This window comes from Salvia hispanica, chromosome 2 (genome assembly GCF_029641045.1).
Source record: "Salvia hispanica isolate PSC_SH4W2 chromosome 2, Shi_PSC_v1, whole genome shotgun sequence".
NCBI lineage: Eukaryota > Viridiplantae > Streptophyta > Magnoliopsida > Lamiales > Lamiaceae > Salvia > Salvia hispanica.
Window position 1 is genome coordinate 18,311,137 of NC_142693.1, and position 22,604 is coordinate 18,333,740.

A 22,604-nucleotide genomic window follows, 5' to 3' on the forward strand; every position below is an offset into this window, starting at 1 on the left:
AGTTTTATTTCACCTTTTCTATAAAGGATAAAGGGTAAATATGCTCTACATTCTACTAATTTATTTCGCTCACATGTTATTAATATAAAACTAATATATACAAAGTGGGACTCATATTTTACTAACTTATTCAACTCACTTTTTTTACATTTCTTAAAATACGTGCATAACCAAATAAGACCCCTATTGCGGGACTAAGGAGGAATACTTAGTTTGGGTTTGTTAAATTATTTACCAAACATTACTTTGACAAATTCAAATTTTTTAACTACTAGTAGTATGGTTAAAGTAATCAACTTTGTTACAAATCCAAGTTCAATAGCTCTTGCTTTGTTTTCTACCTAATTATTTTGGTCATAACGATTTAGACAAGTTGTTGGATTTGACATCGGCAAGGAGAGAAATTTAGCTTCGTTTCCACCACAAAAAGTATTTAAAAACTAGTCATGGTAAGCATATACAAATATTTTTTAGTAGTTCCAAATGGTTGAGCGAATAATAATATTGACTATTTGTATTAGTAATTTATACGAAATGGGAAGAACAACCCATTTATTAAATTATTTATCCAACCCATTCTGTTTGTATATTCATACAATGACTAGGTACAAAAATTAATTTTATACCACTTTTTCTTGGTCAGAATTCTGACCATCATGCTATTCACAAAATCCACAAATTTCAATAATTCTGGGCTCAATATGTGTGAAAAGTTGATCTTTCTAACGTATGATTATTCCTTCATTAGAGGCAATAAACTATATATACAGCATTTCATATTAACATTAAAAAAAATAAGAATCAAAGAATTATCTTCCAAGAATAGCAGTGATAGTAACATTGTTTGAGGATGCAGCATCTTGATTTACATTCCACATATCCTCATCTAGATTATACCTCATTGATGTAAAAGTAGGCTGTCTCGGCAAAGGCAGCGCCACGTTCTCGCCCTCCAGCATCAGCAGAACAGCCGGCATGTTTGGCCTGTTTGCAGCAACGTCTTGCACGCACAGCATCCCGACATGAATGCATCTCAGCACTTGTTCCTGCAAGCTCGATTCCCGGATTGAAGAATCCAGCAGCTCGATCGCTCTCCCTTTGTCCCAAAGATCCCACGCCTTGAACGACAAAAAAAACACAGTTAGATCCATCACTGCAGAAGAATATACGAGGCTGTGATCGTAACTTACATATGCAACCATATTTGAGAAGTCCGTTGAGCGGTAGCTAGCGTTTCTTTGACCGGTTATGATCTCCAAGAGAAGTACGCCAAAGCTATAAACGTCCGACTTGAGGGAAAACAAGCCCTCCATAGCATACTCAGGTGCCATGTAGCCACTGCCAAACAAGATTTTTATATCTTTCTGCTACAATAGTAAAGAAAAAGTTGCCTACAATAGATATTAACGATGACTTACTATGTTCCAACGACAATGTTTGTGTTCGCTTCGTTTTGGTTCCCTCCGAATATTCTGGCCATGCCAAAATCCGAGATCTTTGGGTTCATCTCTTCATCCAGCAAGATGTTGCTGACTTTTAGGTCCCTGTGTATTATCCTAAGCCTTGAGTCACGGTGCAGATACAGAAGCCCTCGTGCAATCCCCGTGATAATGCTGAATCGTTTACTCCAGTCTAGCTGGGGCTTCTTATCAGGATCTGTATCGGAAACAAACAATTGGTGTTCAGTTTAGCAGGATTAGAATTAAGGTCAGCAACTAACAATCTACACGCACGACTAACCAAAGAGATACGAATCGAGGCTTTTGTTGGGCATGTACTCGTAAAGCAGAATGTTTTCTTCTCCCTGAATGCAGCAGCCCAACAGTCTAACAAGATTCCTGTGCTGTAGCTTAGCAATCAGCATAACTTCATTCTTGAACTCCTGTAGCCCCTGGCCAGATTTTCGCGAGAGCCTCTTCACTGCTATCTCCTGCCCGTCCGGTAGTACACCCTGAAGACATCGTTCAATACATTAAACGTTGCAATTCTACTTCATTCAGATCACTTGGGAGACAGTTTGTACCTTGTATACATGACCGAATCCTCCTTGTCCGAGCTTATTATCGTCAGAAAAGTTGTCGGTAGCTGCTACCAAGGAGTTGAAACTGTACAGTGCTAGTTCAGTTCCATTCCCTTGCTGTCCTTCAACTCCAAGATCACTTGGTCCAGAGTAATCGATCGAACATTCTCTGCTCGGACCAACTTTGGGCACTTCGTTCGTTTCTGTAACCACTGAAATAAATCGAAAACTCTGATCCATTAGGCTGTCATACTTAATACACACATGAGCAGTTAACTACCAAAATGATGTAGCAAAGGCTCACCGCCACGTTTTCTTCGTCTCTGCAGGAAAAGCCAACCCGCGATAAATAAAAGGAACGACCCAACAACTGCGGCTGTGATAATGACTGCTCTATAAGCACGCTTCGTTTCACCTACGAAAACAGACCAATAATGCACATCCTAAACATACAATGTAGATAAGATAAACAGATGCATAAAAGAAACAGGGGACCTCACAAGAATCATCAAAAGGTACCGAATATATACGCACCCAATTCTGAGGCAGCGAGGCGAACGAACAAAGTGTTCCCGCCCTCCACGAACCGCTCAACATCAACCAAGTCTCCGGTCCATATCATACAATTAATCCCACTAACAAAAGCATATCCAGTGCAAGAACAGTTGTGCAAACACCTCCTTTCGCACTCCTTCGCGCTTTCTAACCCGACATAATCCACAAAGTCGGGCAGCTTCACGCCCTCAACCTCCCCAAATCCGTCGTTCCCAACGCCCTCAGCCACCCCACACTGCAAACGAGCCCTCCTTTTACACCACTGCCCGCCATCATCAACCGCGAACCCCTCCATACAACGACACCTCATCCCATCCATCCGATCACACACGCCAAACGGCCCACACCGGTTGTACCTATCGCAGTCGTCGACAGGGTGAGCCTGCACAACGCGCCACTCGCCATTGCTCCACGCCTCCTGCCTCTCAACCCCCTCCCAATCAATCTGAAACTTCACAAATGAGGAATCTCCGGAAGGGGTGTAGGTGAAGAACAGCTTCCCATTTCCCAAATTCGTGAGGCGAAAACCGGAGAGGTAAATCGTCCTGACGTCTGTAACGCCGATGAATGAGATTCCATTCCAATGGCCGCTTCTCCACCGTCGATTCTCCCCTTCCCAAATCACAATCTGCGGAGATCCGCGAGGGTCCAATCCTAATGTATAATTCCCCGGTGAAGGATCAATTGCGGATTTCCACGAATGGAAAATTTTGAGCTCTCCGCCGGCGGCGTCCATGTGAGCTTCCATGTCCGGCAAATAAGTATCAGTGGGATTGTAGAAACTCTGCCAGAGCATTTTCTTCGAGTTTGGGGTTGGGAAAATCGCGAGATTTCCGGTATCCAATAGAATCGCCGTCGAATTAGGCGATGAGGAAGAGGCATTGCTCGACCAAACAATCACACCGTCGCCGCCTTTGATCTGCAAATTGCCGTCGTCAGCCATGGATAAAACGCCGTCGTTTCCTGATAGCGGTTTGTCTCTGTTTGCGACCCACACCACTGGTTGAACTGAGATTCCGTAGTGCCAAATCCCCACGTAGCGGAATCGGGAGCCGTTAGGGCTAAAAAATCCCAATTCGAATCTCTCTCCGGCGGAGATTATAGTGGCGCCGCCGTCTACGACTGATAAACCCATCGGAATTCTATTTCCGGCGGAGATGAAAACGGAGTAGAAATGGCACGTTAGTAACGATAACCAGAAGAAATATCTGAAATGACGAGAGCCCATTTCAAAAGGTGTGATTTTGAGAAGTTGAGAGGGTGATTTGGAGGAAGAAGGTGGTTTTAATGAGAGGTTTTGTTTGATTGAAGATTCTTCGTTAGCAAAAATCCGAAAACTCCGCCGCCCAAACAAAAAGCAGTTCCTTGACATTGGCTCATTTGAATTTTACACAACGTGTTCAAAATGAATCGTCACATTTCTGAATATTTTAAGGAATAAAATGCTGCTAAATTGGGTAGTTCTTGGGCTTCTCCTAACAGTGGGGGCTCTGACAGTGATGGCAGTTACTGAAAAGGAATAGTCAAAGATGGATTAGCCAACTCGTTGACCAAATTTTGGCTTGGTTTCCCACTGATTTATTATTTAGAAAAGGTAAAGATCTACGGCGCAGATCTTTAGTAAAATAAAGGATGTTGGCCACAGATTTAGATATGATTATGATTTATGACGTATTATTCCTAGTAAAAATTTAGTGGTCCATGGTAGATACACGCGTTACCACTTGATATGTTAAATCGAAATATTCAATTTTTTTAGCACTTAAATTATATTGATTGAACACATAGCACATATCGGTATATAAATTTTTGCTCTCATCTGGATTGGATTGCAGTAAATAGGTTAGCCCGTATATTCGAGCTGTTTTACATAGTACAAATCAATTGTGAGCGCTAAATTGGTATCATATTTATGTAAAGATAAAAATGTTGTGCATTTCAATAAATGTAGAGTGAACTACACAAATGGTCCTTGGACTATGAGTTTATCTCGTCCATAGTTCCTGGACTTTAAAAATATCGCCAGTAGTCCCTGGACTAAGGGTTTATCTCGAAATTGGTCCTTTTGGCTTTTTTTGATACGAAAATACCCTTTGATATTATTTTGGGGGGTTTGGACAATTTGGTCTTTTTACACTTTTAACATTTTAAATCTGATATTATTTTAGTTATGTACTAACTTTGATATTATTTCAAAATTATCATTCTTCTTCCATTTTGTTATCCTTCACTGAATTTGTTTTTTTAATTTCAATATTAGATTTAATTTTATAAAATTTTAAATTTTATTTTTTAAATATCAATAAATTTTTTTAATTATAAAAATTATTAAATAGCAAAAATTAATAGTTATAATCAATATTTGATAGTGTATAGTACTATGTAATCAATAAGGTATGACAACGCCTTAGTTTTAATCAATATTTAAATAGCTTTAATCATAAATAGATTATATAACACAATTTATTCTGAAATAAATATGCATCTAATGTAAGACTAATATAATTTTTGTTTATTAATTTGAAAACAATCAAAATTTACTAGAAAATTTCAACAAAAATACTCCTATATAAAATTTTAAGTAGGATCAAATTTTTAGTCAACTTCATAATATTTAATCACAAGCAATTATAACAACCGAACGGAGGCTAAATAGAATAACTCTTATTTTTCCATCATGATTAATATTATTTTTCTGTACTTCTTCAATTCAATTGAATATTATATTAAATAACAAAAATTAATAGTTTTAATCAATATTTATAGTGTCCATGAATTAATAGTTTTCATTAAAAAATTTATTGATATTTAAAAATCTAAATATTAAATGTAATTTTATAAAATTAAATCTAATATTGAAATAAAAAAAATTCAGTGAAGGATAACAAAATGAAAGAAGAATGATAATTTTGAAATAATATCAAAGTTAGTACATAACTAAAATAATATCAGATTTAAAATGTTAAAAGTGTAAAAAGACCAAATTGCCCAAACCCCCCAAAATAATATCAAAGGGTATTTTCGTACCAAAAAAAGCCAAAAGGACCTATTTCAAAATAAACTCTTAATCCAGGGACTACTGGTGATATTTTTAAAATACAGGGACTATGGACGAGATAAACCCATAGTCTAGGGACCATTTTTATAGTTCACTCATAAATGTAATAGATGTAGTATTGATACAAGTCTAATATCTAAATTATACATATATATATATATGTTTGGATGGAAACGATTTTAATAATAAAAGTTCTGAATTATTTTCAGTTTTTCGGTCATGATGATCTATGAGGGAGGAAGGAGCTACAAGATTTTTCCAAAAAAATTTATCCTGACTGTTTGTATGCGTTTTTTTTTTTTTTTTTTATTTTTTTAAATTCTGTTTGTTTTAGACTTTCATGAAAATTATTGCTATCTTTGTATTTAATAAAGATAGTTTATGATTTTTTGAAATTTTTAATATTCATATCATTATTACAAATAACTTGGTCATAAATCACAACTGACCTATTATTTATTGATAATTCATTATGCATTCTTGTTATAACAACCGCATGCTTTACGAAAATAGATACACGTACACTGCTTAATAATTACAGAGGATTAGAAAATGAGTTTTTTTTTCACCTATATTATAGTGGTTTAGGAGATAAGGTTTTTGACTTTTTAGGGCATTAGCAATGGGGCCGATTCCCAGAGCCGAAGGATCGGGCCCCCAATCGCCTTCCACCGGTCACCATAGTGGGGAGGGAGCCAATCTCCCTTCCCCTTCCCCTTCGCCGTTCCGCCGATAAATCGGCCAAGCTGATGCACCTATCGGCTCCGCATCGGCCCGCGATAAGTCTCGGGCCGATGGCGGAGCCGATTTTCCTTTTTTTATTTTTAGTTAATTTTTAATTTTCTTCTCCTATATAAATACCTCAATCCTCTTCATTTGACACACCCACATCCTTTACTTCACAATTTTTTTCGCTAGAAATATTTAATTTCACCCACAATTCGGATGCAGATTTCGATTCCAATTCATGGAGGGGCTGATGTTTTATTTAAATTCGTTTCTCTTTGTATTCTATTTTCCAATATTGTAATACATCGAAGAATGAATTTATTATGTAATTTTATTTATATTATTTAGTTATTTATGCTTTTTTTAGTTTTTGAAATGAAATGAGATAGGCTCTGAGATAGTCTTTGGGATAGACTCTCCATTGCACAGAGATAGGCTCTGGGATGGACCTGCTGACGTGGCAGTAAAAATGGAGATATGCTCTGAGATAGACTCCGAAAAATAGCCTCTATTGCTAATGCTCTTATGGCTGGATTTTATTGTGAGAATAAAGGTTTTCTCTTGTAAGGCTTGATGAGGGATTATTACTAACCATTTTAATTGAGTCAAATTGACCAAAATTATTAATTATATTTGATTAAACGTTACTCAACTTCCGACATGAAAAAGTAAATGAAAAGGGGCCATGGGAAATCATTCAAAAGACACGTGTGTATTGATAATGGAGTGCTGTTTACTTCTTTTATTTTGCCATCGTGGCTAAAAACACTAACTTATGTTACTAATATCTGCCGGTTTATTTATTGTTTTACTAGTATAGTCTATTAATAAATAAACATAAATAATCATGAAATAAACACATAGGATTATGAACCTTATAATTCAATATATGATTTTCGGATACAATTTATAATTAGATATAGAAATATATATAAAATAAAAATGAACCCTAGTTCTATTCACGATACAAATTGAGCCGGGCCTATATATAATCTGTATGAACGCATTGGGTTGGTTCGTCGTGGCCGTGGAATGGTTGGCTTCGTATGAGACTCTATCCAACACATCGCTTACGAAGCTTGTAAAAATTTTAATAGTACTATGTTCATGAGATTGTATCCGAGATTAAATTTATTGTGCGTTTGGTTCATGAGATTCAACCCCACAACTCAATCCTAGATAGATAATCATGAAATAATTAGTCATAGCTAATCCTTATGACTAAAATAATCCCACAACTCAATCCTAGATTATAACTTGGTTTTATTTTATCTTGCAAACCGAACACTACCTTAATTACTCATGGCATAGAAGGCAGGCAGAGTGTTATTTGTATATTTTTTTAAAAAAAATCTATATTCTCCTAACAACCAGTCTATTAGGTAAGGAAAATGACAAAATGTACTAATATTCAACAAGAAAATGAAGAGCACTTGACTTCTTTAACATATGTGCGCGCGTGTGTATTTTGTATAGTTTACATTATGATTATTGGAGTGCTTGTATGAATTAACAATATGAACACGGTCGTGTTCTTGAAATGATGCTACACTTACCAAAATAGACCATCATTTATTTTAAACACAATTATTGTTGGAAATAGTGTAGCCTTTACATGGACAACTCTTGCTATTACAAAAGAACCAAAAACTAGAAGGTAAATAAAACAAAAGAAATACAATAAAAGAACAAGATGTAAACTATTGTCTTCTTCAAGTCGAGTCGAGGTAACCCTCTCTCCGCAAGACGATATACGCCCCGGCTAGTGCTCACGGATTGGCGCAACGTCCCCAAAGATGAAACGACTTTCCTCCTACCGAGTTGAAGCACCTCAAACTCGTAGGCTCCGGCGAACTTGAATTGGAGGCGAGAACTGAGCTATGCAATGCTCCTATATGCGAACTAGAATGCTAGAGATCTTAGAGAGAAGAGAGAATGATTGTTGGTGTGTTCTCATCTCTCAAATCCACACCTATTTATAGGATAGGAGTGGCCACACGAGAGGTCTCGGCATTAAGGCACCTCATAAACATATTGGAGGTTACATCATATGAAAGGCCAAAGGTCTTAAGGAAATGAAAGGATTAGACCTCTCACATTTCCACATGTTTTTCTTACAATCCCCCACATTGGTTAGAGTGTTGCAAGCTCAAACCAACACCAGACACAAATGCATGTATGCAGACTCTTTGCTCAGTTCTCGAGAAACGATACTGTCTTTGGAGAGGTAACTTGTGGTTTTGAACCTTCCATAGTCAACACTATCGGACATACCGGCGGGCTAGTGGACGCGATGCCTTGAACTATTCCTCCTTGGTGTATGCCTAGTCAATAGCATCAACACAATATTGTCTCAACTCCATCAGTTCTCACGTTTGTGTGCGTTTCGGCCGTGGAACACCTCTTTGGAATTCATAAGTGACTCACACACACGAAGCGGCCCCACTTCTCACTTACATAGGTATTTCTTTCATGAGTATCCTGCAATACTTCATCTCCCTGAGATTTCAAGAATCATTAAAAGTCCAAAGACTTAACCTCTTACCACGTGCAGGTTACAACACTCAATGCTTTCTCAAGAATGGGCGAAGATTAAAATCTTCTGAGTGTTACAACTAGATTTGTATAGCTTTGTTTCCCATTGAACCAATCCCATGGGATCTCCAATCGTATGGTTGGGTTACCACTATACTCATTTTTTAAGATGTGGTTTTCAGTCCCATTCCTTTTAGCAATTTATGCATTTGATCACGGTTTAAACCTTTTGTTAATGGATCCGCTATGTTATCCACTGACTTAACATAGTCAACTGCGATAACACCACTTGTGATCAATTGCCTTACGGTATTATGTCGTCGACAAATGTGTCGAGACTTACCATTATAGAAGTCACTGTGTGCTCTACCTATAGCTGTTTTACTATCACAGTGTATCACTACTGTGGGCACTGGCTTCTTCCAACATGGAATATATTCTAGGAAATTTCTGAGCCACTCGGCTTCTTCCCCTGCTTTATCCAAAGCGATAAACTCTGATTCCATGGTGGAACGAGCAATACACGTCTGTTTCGTTGACTTCCACGAAACAGCACCACCCCCTACAGTGAACACATACCCACTCGTCGAAAATGAGTCTTTTGAATCAGAGATCCAATTTGCGTCACAGTACCCTTCAAGTACTTGGGGATATCTTGTGTAGTGCAATCCAAAGTCAATAGTATACTTCAAGTATCTCAAAACTCTGCACAAAGCTTTCCAATGTTCCTTGCTTGGATTGCTCGTGAATCGGCTCAACTTGTTCACCGTACAAGCAAGATCTGGTCTAGTACAATTTATGATAAACATCAAACTTCCTATAACCTTTGCATACTCTTTTTGAGCAACAGGCTCACCCATATTATTGCTTAGATGGACATTGAGCTCCAAATGAGTCTTTGCTGGCTTACAATCAAACGAGTTGAATTTCTTAAGCATTTTCTCAACATAATGAGATTGCGTTAAGGCAATTCCCTCATTAGTCCTCAAAATTTTTATTCCAAGAATCACATCAGCTAGACCCATATCTTTCATATCGAAATTTCTTTTCAACATGTTTTTTGTCTCGTTAATAATGGCACTATTGCTGCCCATTATGAACATATCATCAACATAAAGACACACAATAACAAACCCGTTATCTGTGTTCTTAATGTAAAAACACTTATCACACTCGTTGATAGTGAATCCATTTGACAACATCAAATTGTCGAACTTCAAGTGTCATTGCAACGGCGCTTGCTTCAATCCATAAAGAGACTTTACTAATTTGCATACCTTGCGTTCTTGCTCGGGCACAACAAACCCTTCAGGTTGCTCCATGTATATCTCTTCTTCCAAATCACCATTCAGAAACGCAGTTTTCACATCCATTTGGTGAATCTCAAGATTGTGCAACGCAGCAATCGCAAGAAGCACCCGGATGGAAGCTATTTTCTCATAACAGGTGAGTAAGTATCAAAGAAGTCATGCCCTTCTTTCTGCTTGAAGCCTTTCACCACTAGGCGAGCTTTGTACTTATCTACAGTACCATCGGGTTTATATTTCTTTTTCAGAATCCACTTGCATCCTAAGGCCTTGCAGCCTTCCGGCAAGTCTACTAACACCCATGTGTTATTTAGCATAATGGATTCCATTTAACTGTTGATAGCTTCTAGCCACCACACTGCGTCTGGGCCAGACAATGCTTCTGATAGTGACTTTGGTTCACCATCCAACATAAAAGTTATGAAGTCTGGACCAAAAGTCTTAGCAACTCTAACTCTTTTACCACGTCTTGGTTCTACATCCTCAGGACTTGTCCTTGTCACTTTTGGAAAATTAGAACTAGTGGTTTCATCCATCATTCTTTCACTAGAATGATCATCTTGCTTCTTGCAAGGAAACACATTCTCAAAGAATACAACATTCCTTGACTCAATTATTGTTCCTTCAGCTACATCGGGAATAGCTGACTTATGAACTAAGAAGCGACATGCGCTGCTGTTCAATGCATATCCAATAAAGATTGTTTTAGGGCCAATTGCAACTTGTTTTGGAGGCGGCACTTGTACCTTTGCTAAACACCCCCACACTTTGAGGTATGTATATGAAGGTTTCTTTCCCTTCCACAATTCATAAGGAGTCACATCCCTATTTTTGAGTGGAATCTTATTCAAGATGTAATTTGCGGTTAGCAAAGCTTCCACCCACATGTTCTGGGGTAATCCTGAATTAATCAACAGAGCATTCATCATCTCTTTCAGTGTTCGATTTTTGCGCTCAGCAACACCATTCGACTAAGGAGAATATGGAGCCGTGGTTTGGTGAATTATACCACTTGCATGACATAATTCTGCAAACGGCGCCACACATTCACCACCTCTATCACTTCAAACACACTTAATTCGACAATTAAGTTGATTTTCGGCTTCATTTTTGAAGTCTTTAAACGCTTCAATTGCCTCATCTTTACTTCTTAATAAGTAAATATAACAATACCTTGTGCAATCATCAATGAATGTGATGAAATACTTTTTACCACCTCTAGTTTGCACAAATTTTAAATCACATATATCTGTATGGATCAACTCTAGAGGTTTGGTGCTCCGTTCTACCGAGCGGAACGACAGCTTGGTCATTTTTGCTTCAACACAAACTTCACATTTCTTTTGTGAATTAAATTCATCAAATTTTAGTAAATCAAGATTTACTAATCTTTTTATAGCATTTAGATTTACATGTCCCAATCTTTTATGCCATAAATAAGAGCACTCAAGCAAATAAGAAGATGTGACATCTTCCTTATTGCTTATTGCTTTTCCACGGTGAATGACCATAACATTCAGCTCAAAAAGCTCATTCACTAGGTGACCTTCACCTATGAACTTTCCATACTTGGTTAATATAACCTTTTCACACTCAAATTCTAGTGAAAATCCATGATTTACTAGAAGTGAGCCTGACACCAAATTATTTCGGATGTCTGGGACATGCAACACATCCTTAAGGGTAAGAACCTTTCCAGATCCTAATTTTAGGCACACGTTACCCACACCAACCACCTCAGAAGAGGATTGGTTTCCCATGCGTACTTTTCTACCCCCAACAGATTTGTAAGTAGAAAAGACGCTTCTCTCGGAGCACACATGACATGTGGCACCCGTATCAACAAACCATTCATTTGGATTATTACCATGGTTCACGTTGGAGACCATTGCGACCACCTCGTGATCTTTGTTGTTTATAACAACGCGTTCAAATAATTTGCACAATATTGTCTCCATCAATAAGTACACAATTATCTTGAATCATATGTGCATTGGTATATTCAACACCACATGCATTATTACTACCAAGTCAAAATTGGTCTTGCTTGTCAAATGACAAACGATAAACACAATTATCAAGAGAATGGATCTCAAGAAATTAACCACTTCAGTGCTCATCGACATTGCGTCTGTTTGTTGCTTCATTCCAGCTTTGAATTCTATGTTTCCTCCAGCTTCGGTCGACATGATGATGGCAAGAGTACACTATCTCGTCTTGCGATTGTTGTAAATAGTGTAGCCTTTACATGGACAACTCTTGCTATTACAAAAGAACCAAAAACTAGAAGGTAAATAAAACAAAAGAAATACAATAAAAGAACAAGATGCAAACTATTGTCTTCTTCAAGTCGAGTCGAGGTAACCCTCTCTCCGCAAGACGAGATGCGCTCCGGCTAGTGCTCACGGATTGGCGCAACGTCCCCAAAGATAAAACGACTTTCCTCCTACCGAGTTGAAGCACCTCAAACTCGTAGGCTCCGGTGAACTTGAATTGGATGCGAGAACTGAGCTATGCAATGCTCCTATATGCGAACTAGAATGCTAGAGATCTTAGAGAGAAGAGAGAATGATTGTTGGTGTGTTCTCATCTCTCAAATCCACACCTATTTATAAGATAAGAGTGGCCACACGAGAGGTCTCGGCATTAAGGTACCTCATAAACATATTAGAGGTTACATCATATGAAAGGCCAAAGATCTTAAGGAAATGAAAGGATTAGACCTCTCACATTTCCACATGTTTTTCTTACAATTATCACATTAGCCAAAATAGATGATCTAGATCTTATTTCAATTGCTTGATAAATAAATCTCAACTAATCATATCGCCATCAATTGTCTCTACACGAGATCAACAGTTAAGCATCAATTAATGTTTTGCAAGAGAATATGCTGCTTTTTTACTAATTAATTAGTTTATCAACGTCTTCTTGAATCGTCGATCCGTTGATGCATTTAGGGGTGGATAAGTACGGTATACCTTACTGAAACCATCATACCGTATACCTTACCGAAAATTCGATATGAGAAAAAATCATACCTTTATCTTACCAAAATTTTCGGTATACCGAACTTCGGTATACCTTATTTTCAGTATGACAAATTTCAAAACCGATACCATATCTTATTTTCAATATGTCATACCTAAATCCGGTATACCGTACTTTTGCGGTATACCAGTGTTTTACGGTAAATTGGACTACGGTACGGCATACCAAAATCTCATTATTTTGTAAATAATTCCAAATACTATGATAATAATATTTCAAAATACTTAGAAAACATGAAATTTAATCAAACTCAAACATATTCAAATAATGTTAAAAAAGAACCCGCCACAATTAAACTCCACGCAATCACATAATGTTCAACGATATTTGTTTGAAACTAATTTAATTAAAATATTAGTATATTTGTTTGAAACTAATTGATTGAATGATATCTAGTTTTCCTAATTGAGTTTATTTGATTTTATATTTAATTGTATGATTAGCCGACAACCATAATGAGGCAATATTTGATTTCTACATGTAAATATTTATTTGTTTGGTAAAAGTATGAATTTACTTGATATAATTTGGCATATATTGATATCGGTATATACCTAAAATTACGGTATGTACCATATTTTCGGTATACCCCGGTATACCTCGGTATATGAAAATTCATACTGTTACCGTATCGAAATAAATCGGTAAGGTATTATACCTTACCGAAAATTGCGGAATACCGAAAATTCGATATTTTCGATATTTTCTCGATACGATAAGGGCGGTAATTCGGTATTTTTACCCAGCCCTAGATGCATTAAGTTATTTCAAATAGAATATATGGGTATTTGATATTTCTTTCACCCCAAATTAATAGAGACGTTACATTTTGATACTAAATTTAAGAATGTGGTTTTCAGCGTGTTAATGAAATAATAATAATAAAATAGATAACTGAAAAATAATTAAATTTTATTAAAATATGAAATGACTCATTTTTCAAGGAAAACCATACCATACCATACGATACCAGATTAGAATATTACTATAAGTGTACTGTGTATATTCACAGACAACGACTCCAGTAATTAATGCACGAAATAAGATGTAGGTGGATGCTATGAACATTTTAATTTAAAAATACCCTGATTATTAAATATTTCGTGATAGAATAAATGAAGTTTATGTCTAATTAAAGAATTTACATAAACTTCATGGTGCAATTGTAATACCTGTCGAATATCAACGAACACTGTTTAGCATTGTGTTTATGACCATATAAAAAAAACATTTTTATATCAAGGAAATATATTGGTAGTACTATGTTTGAATTAAAAATATCAAATCTTTTAAAAACAACTTGAGTTGTTAACATTGGTAAAGGGGTAAATTTTTAAAATTTATTTAAAAATATTTTTTTAGGCAAATTAGATTACTAATAAGTATTAAGGTATAAAATAATATGTACAAATTATGATAATTTTAAAACTTGATAATAAAAAAAATAAATAATTGGATTCATTAGGGGCTAAAGCCCCTCCCCTTTTACATGTAGGACCGTCCACGCTTGGAATTGCTAATCACAATAGAGCATACATGTTGATTGATGAACCTAAATGAAAAAACTGAGATTTATCGTCATTACCCTTTTAATTAATGAGAATTTGAATATTCTGAAAAAAAACTAAATAATTGTCTTGTTCCTTTTAAGCTAAGATGAAATGTTTATATTTACACCTCTAGTTAATCTGCCTTTTCATATTTCAAATAATTAGTAATAGTTTATAGTATTAATTAAGCTTAGAATTTTTTTTACACTACATTTAATCCCAAATAATTAAATGTGTAATGTATATTTCCTTAATGAAGTGTGTGTAATGCTTTGTTACAAATGAACTGTTAGTGTGCCCTGATTCGTGAGACGCGCGTCCTGTTGCCCTAGCCTCGTTGCTCCATATTTTACCAGATCGACCTGATGCGTCACGTGAGTTGTGATTTAAAAGAAAGACAAATAATAAGATGAAGTAACATACCAAAGTGACCATTTCATGTCTTATTGTCTTCTAAATTCACAAAACACCTAAAAAGTAGCTATAGGCAGTTAGTTACATTGTTGCCGGTTTGGGGATTAAGTGAGTGGGTGTTTTCACATCTCAACATCACATACAACTTCACGGATTCAAGTTGCTATTTGCAGATACATTAACACATGATTTTAGAAAAATATTAAATTGCTGGTTGATGTATACAATCACACACATTTAGCCTAACAATATGCATTAATGTGAGCAAAACTAACTTAGGACTTCAGGTCTCATCTTACATATGCAATTAATTAGGCCTTGTATAAGCCTAATACTTGATTAAGCATATTTACACAAATCCTTTCTTTTTTGTTATCTGCAAAGCAAAACAGCAAAAGCAATGGAAATAGACAAAACGTGCATTTTCTTCCTTTGTCTATGTTTCATCTATTACTGCAATTCCTTAACATTCTTGCTTCTTGTAAGCGTCTGTGACGATAAAGTTAAAAGAATGATTTCAACATGTAGTGAGAAATTGTTCAAAATGTGGCAGCAAATTAAGACAAAAAACTGCCCTGTGTATTCTGTTAGTATTAGATGAGGAGGTCTTCTTCGGAATTTCTTATTTATTCATCTTCTTCTTCCTCTTATTCTTCTTATTGTTAACATTATAATCATACTAATTTATACTAATAGTTAAAATTATAATCATAGTAATTTATACTAATAGTGCCCGTTGGGTTAACTACACAAAATTATCACCAATATAGTCTAGGATAGACTCAAATGGGCTTTGTCTAATATTAATGAGTCGGAGGGGATAAGGTCCGATGATTAGTTATGAGATTAGGAAGAAAAGGAAGCTGCTCAGATGGGCCTAGATGGGCCCAAATCTACAGTTGCGGGCCGAGAATTGGCTGAAATAGTGTACCAAACGGAAGATTGTAGGAGAAGATATATATAGGAGTTGTTTTAGGAACCAAACGGGCACATACTATATAAATTATTAATAATTTCAGTTTATAGCCTCACATTTAGTTAATCTTGTATAGCTACCCTAAAATTTCAACTTTTCCAGGTTATTGCCGTTGATTAATTTGTAATCCAACCTTTTTCGAAGTTTGTAAGCTGAAATCGTTCAACTTTGATTTACACTGGGGGTGTTTGGTAGACATGTTAAGTTATCATAAGATAATTAAATATGATTGGCTTTAAGATAAGTAATTTATTTGGCATTCTTGTTTGGTAGCAATGACAAAAATTAGGATAAAGACATAAAATGACTAATTTAACCCAATAAAATTAATCTTATCCCAAATATGTCCCTAGCACATATCATCGTTCATTTCTTCCCATTTTCTCTTAATCCCAAAAATGTAGGGCTTCTCCGATCCGGCGGCGCCTCTCTCCAATCCAGCGCCTCTCTTCTCCGATCCAGCGCCTCTTCTCCACTCATTTCTCTTGTTGCAACATCGCTTCTCCACTCATTTCTCTTGTTGCAACATCTCTTCTCCACTCATTCCTCTACTTAATAAAAGCAATTTCCTCCTCCTAAACAAGGGAATATGATTTACTCAAAATTGAGGATACGTCTCGCATTTATTACTTCCACTCTCACTACAACCCCACACTTTCAAATTAGAACCCTATATTACTAGTCACCATTTTAAAGGATGGCATACACTCCATTTCCAAACTAAAAATCCAAAATACTCCACCTGAATGAGTGAATGCAAAGGAAATCACAGCGGCGTGCTAATCCGTCGGAGAGTTGATCGGCGGCGAGGCGAGATGGAAGTAGCTTTCCTAGAAATTAGGGCTAGAAGAATTGGGGGTTTTCATTCAGAGATAAAAGATACTACCTCCGTCTCCCAAAATTTGCTACACTTTGACCCGACAAGGGTTTTAAGAAATGTAATAGAAAGTGAGTTGAAAAAGTTTGGGATGTGGGTCCTACTTTTAAAGTATTAGTTTTATAATAAAATGTGAATATGAATGAATCAGTGGAATATGGGGTCCATTACCAAAAATGGTAAAAGTGAAGTTTATCAAATTTTCAGGGACGGACCGAAATAGTGATATGTATCAAATTTTAAGGGACAGATCTTTATAAAAAAAAGATAAAAGAATAGGGTATTTTAGTCGTTTAACATTTTACCAAAAATGGTAAAAGTGAAGTTTATCAAATTTTCAGGGACGGACCGAAATGGTGATATGTATCATTTTAAGGGACAGGTCTTTATAAAAAAAGATAAAAGAATAGGGTATTTTAGTCATTTACATTTTATCTGGATATGGATATAGGCCTGATAAATTAACACATCTGTTTTGGGCTGATAACATAAATAAGAAAATGAACTAATTTTTTCGGGCCAAGACGGATCGAGATGGGCCTAGGTTTTAAACATGGGCTATATAATTATCTTATCTTCCAAACACTCAAATAAACCAAAAGAACTCATCTATCATGATTTATCTAAGCTACCAAACACCCTCTGAAAAAAGTTTTAACTTTTAAGTATTGGCTTGTAGCTCAATAAAAAAAAATTCGACGCAAAAGCGTGACTGGCATGGGATTGATGATAAGTAAAATGAGCTGGATATCTAATTTACTAAACAAATGAATGTATGTTGTGTACGTCCACATTAATTATCAAAGAAAATTCACGTCATTTACTTATCTTACGAGCCGTACTTTCAACGCTAGCTATAAGCTACAAAACTAAAATTAATTTTATATTTCACTTTGATGGATTCTAATAACTCATTTACTCCCATTTCAAGTGGAACATTTATTTTTGCCAACATGATTTTTTTTAACATCGTATTGTGAGTTAAGTATAAAAGGGGATAAAGTAAGAATGATAAAAAATAGAAATAATGATGTTTCTATTTTAAGCAATGTGTTACTCCCTCCGTTCTATAGTAATAGAGTCATTTTGCCATTTTGGTACATTCCATAGTAATAGAGTCATTTTCCTTTTTAGTAAAAATCAACACATTTTTCCACACCTACTTTACTCTCTCTTACTTTTTTGTTTCTTCATCTCTCTACCTTTTTTATTTTCCACTTTATTCTTCCTTCATTTAACTCACCTAACATAATTTTTCTTAATCTTAATGCCGAAAAAAAAATGCTTCAATTACTATGGAACGGAGGTAGTACTATTTAAGATATGACATCCCAAAACGGAAAATGTGTCACTCAATGTGAAACAGATCGGATGAAGTATTGAGGTTAAACTAAAAATTATATCAAAATAAAGTTATAAACCAAAAATGAATTAATTATTATTTGAGGGATCCCATTGCAAAGTCTGACAGGCAAATAAGAGGTGTCGCCCGAAAATTCCTAAGTCGTAACTCAATTTTATATGATTATATAAGTAAATTAGTTTAATACGTTTGAACAATGATTTGATATTCATAAAAAGAAAGCAAAGATTAGAAATTAGAATATACACCAAATTAAGAAAGCGTTTATGGAAGAGAGAAGGAAATGGTGTGCACGATACCTAATCGCCTCTTCGTTTCCGTGAAACTTCCACGAATGAGAGAGAAATCGAGAGAGACGATCCATCCATCCATCTCCCCAACAATAATGGTAGCATTGATTAAACAGAATCCCATCTGAACAGTGCTTTCTAAGTCGGCGCCATGTTTCAACCTACGAACTTTCCTTCTTCACACATTTTCATTCATTTATATATATATATATAAATCACACCCATCAATCTCATTTAATCACCACACACAATCGCAATTATAAAATGGATAAGAAGAAGAGAGAAGGCAATTTTAATGGCGTGGTGTTCGAGGATCATTTTCCGGCGATGGTGGAGAAGCTTGGGGCGGAGGGGTTCATGGATGAGCTGTGCAAAGGGTTTGAGCTGCTCATGGATTCCCGCAAACAGATGATCACATTCACCAGCTTGAAGAACAATGCTGCGGCGCTGGGATTTGAAGATGACGATGAGCTGCTGCGCTCTATGTTGGAGGAGGGAGATTTGGACGGCGATGGGTGTCTCGATCAGATGGAATTTTGTGTTTTGATGCTGAGATTAAGCCCCAATCTCATGGATCATGCTGCCGATATCTTGTTTCATGACTTCGATTAGCTTAATTACCTCACATTTTGTATCTGGATCTCTCATCTGTGTATATTATTTTTTTGAAACGATTCACATTTTGACGAGTATAATGAAATTTTTCATTTACTTTTCCTAATTATTATAAAAATAATAATGTACTCCATCGTCTCCTGGCTATTAAATATAAGTTTTAACTCAATTTAATTTGACGATTTTCATTTTCACTTTCTTACGTAAAGGGAAAATTGAAAGATCGTAATATTTGTTTGATGAAATTGTAAAATACTCCAAGGGAGATGGTATTTATTCGTAAAGTTGACGGAAAATAAATTAAAGCGATTTAGCATTAAGTTATGCGTTACAGTATTAGATATTCATGTCTTGCTTAATAAGCTAGGGTAGTGTACATGATAGCCTAGGCATTCTTGTTTTCTTGAATAATAATCGTATATGCAATAAATTATACTCCCTCATAGCCCACGTTCTTGAGCCATTTCTTTTCGTCACGTGATTTAAGAAAGTTGTATTCAGTAAGTTAAATAAAGTAGATGAGAGAATAAAGTAAAAGAAAAAAGAGAGAATAAAGTATGAGATTTTATGTTTTGTTTTTAGTAAAAAAAGTGAATGACTCAAATAACTTGGGATAACCCTAAAAGGTTGAAACTCCAATACTAAGAGCCCCCCACATTCCAACCTGATAGAATTGTGAGGGATGTTCAATCAAGATACACACCACTGTCCAGCGTGCTTATCTTATAGTAACTCATGAGGTAGGAATATCATATTTTTTCAATAAACCAAGATTTCATAATTTTAATTATCATACATAATTATAAAAAATAAATTTTAAGGTTATTCTCGAACAAGGTTTTTCAATCAAAAAAGAGAAAAATTAAGAAATGACTTTGAAGCCTCGGCTTTTGAATGATCATATTAGGAATTCAACCTCGATCGCAGGTTAATCCGAACCTTGATCGCAGGTTTATGGACAATCAGTATTCTTAATAATAGTAGTATTAAATAAAATATGGAGTACTACTGCTCATTTAAATAATCTACATTTATCATTTTGCTTTTTCTTTTGATTTCTTCTTTCTTTTTAATTTAAAAATCACAGTCGTGCTTAACATTAATGGGCCACTTTCGCTTTTAAAGCCCATTAACAGATTAGCAATACATAAAAAAAAAACAACAACTCGTGCTTATCGTTGATGGGCCACGCTTTTCATTTATTTCATAGTACTCTATTGTTCTATGACTATGTTTAAATCGTTTTATTTAGTCCATCAATTCAACTAGGATATTTAACTGAAAATTTTCTATCAGCTTTGAGTTTAATTCAATTTATTTTTTAATTAATTTCCTAAATTAAATAAAAATATAAATCGAATTTGAATACTTAATTAATAGGAGTATAAGATATGGATAAAAAGTTAAAAGGGTAAGATCCATAAATAGTGTAAGAAATCTAAGTGTGGTTTATTTTAAACGCTCTTAAATCACAGTGCAAGAAATCTAAGAGCGATTTATTGTAAACGCTCTTAAATCGTAGTTAGCTCTTAATCTTATTTGTAGGGGTATTGACATATAGATAAAAGAATTTCATCATAAGTTCCAAATTTTGTATGACATTCAATTTTTGATTTGTTATAATAAAATTGCATAATTTAAATCCTCAATCTCTAATATAACAGGGAGTTCGAATAATTTGCTACATGCCCCCGCCAACAATCACATATAAATATAATACTGTCCGCGAATAATAGAAGTTTCATTTTCTCATTTTGGTTTCATTTAAAACTAATACTACTATACACTATCAATTTTTCTTAATATTTCTTAAAATTTGTGATGAAAAGAAATTAGACTTATATTCGCGAACAGAGGGAAAACTTACTTCATCAGCCATTAAATATGTCATTTTCTTTTTGTCCGTCCATAGATAAATATCTAATTCAACTAACTCATTTCTACTAATTCTACTTATTTATTGCAATACAATATAATTCCAAATTCTAAAAAAATCCATCGAACTTATTGCCGTAGTGAGTGCGTCTAATTTTACGCGTAGGTACGCGCTTGACAGTCGGTTTTTCACTTGGTCATATTCTTTGAATTTGAATAGAAACACTAAAGCTAGCAGACAACAGACGCACATTATTCTCTTTAAGACTTTGGAATCGGTCTACCAAAATGGAAAGTAATGCTATAAATGGAAGTCTCCGTACAATGACTTTTCAAAGTCTCCCCTTTGGTTACCACAAATGACAAATCATTTATCATCGCTATCTTAAATAGGTATGTTTATTCAGCCGATTCTAGTTCTAACCGGACCGGTTAATCGGTTAATTAGTTTTAAATTTTCATAAATCCTAGAACTGGAATCGGAACCGATGTGTGATTTTAATCCGAATTTATTTATAATTTTAAATAGTTCAATTCTAAAAAAATAAAAATTCAACGTCTAGAAATATAACAAATAATACCTAAAAATTCAAATAAATACACAAAAAATACAAACTAACAATACAAATATACAATAATATTCATATATGGATAAGAGTGATGTCAAATGTAGTAGGTCGGACTAGTTTAAGTTAGCAATTTTTTAATAAAAGAATAGGAGTTCTAAACTTTAGCAATTTAAAAAAAAGAAAAATTTAAAATTGAATTCCATTTTCCTTTTTTTTGGCTAAACAAATATTCAATGGAATTTCTAATACTAATTGATCTTGTTGTTACTTTTTGGTTTATAACGGAACAGTTAATAAATTATTCACAAACAGGTTAAAATCGTATGTCAAATGAATTGTTATATAAATTTGTTATAAAGTTAAATTTCTATTGTATGAAATGATATTGTATTTGTATAAATTCTTTTGAAAATTAAAAACAAACTTATAATATCACACTCATTGTAGTTAGTTCATAAAAAATGGATTGAGGAAATACTTGTAGATTCAAAGTATCACAGTTTAAACATTTTAAATACTTCAAAAATAGAGCTAGCAATTAATTTAGATTTATTAGAATATTAAATTATAAAAAATAAAATTGAATTATAATCTGGTTCCCAGTTAGGAACGGTCGGCTCCGGTTCCGAACCGAGACCGGTACTGGAATCGAAAAATCCGGTTCTGGTTCCTCAATTAACCGGCCGGTTCCAGTTCTAATTCCGGGTAACCGAGAACCGAAGAACCGATTAAGCACCCCTAATCCTAAGTTAACCCATTCGTATTATTTTCAGCACATTCCAAATTAAATTGAGTATTTTTTTTTGTAAGTTGATCGATT

General features: G+C 35.0%; 1 protein-coding gene and 1 pseudogene across 2 annotated transcripts; one reads left to right on the forward strand and one right to left on the reverse strand.

Annotated features, from left to right (window-relative positions):
• Positions 1-704: 704 nt before the first annotated feature.
• LOC125220508 (G-type lectin S-receptor-like serine/threonine-protein kinase B120) lies at positions 705-4,034 on the reverse strand. Of its 2 annotated transcripts, none has more exons than XM_089063896.1 (7): positions 2,540-4,034; positions 2,325-2,435; positions 2,024-2,232; positions 1,741-1,951; positions 1,419-1,656; positions 1,191-1,338; positions 705-1,118 (listed from the first exon to the last, which is right to left on the reverse strand). In XM_089063896.1, exons 1-7 carry the CDS (start codon positions 3,945-3,947, stop codon positions 810-812), a joined length of 2,634 nt encoding a protein of 877 aa, XP_088920022.1. In that variant the 5' UTR covers positions 3,948-4,034; the 3' UTR covers positions 705-809. The 2 variants fall into 2 exon arrangements, with proteins under 2 accessions (XP_088920022.1, XP_047978629.1); XM_048122672.2 differs by having other exon boundaries at positions 2,555-4,032.
• Positions 4,035-18,705: 14,671 nt separating this feature from the next.
• LOC125202119 (calcium-binding protein PBP1 pseudogene) lies at positions 18,706-19,497 on the forward strand (annotated as a pseudogene).
• The last annotated feature ends 3,107 nt before the right edge of the window (positions 19,498-22,604 follow it).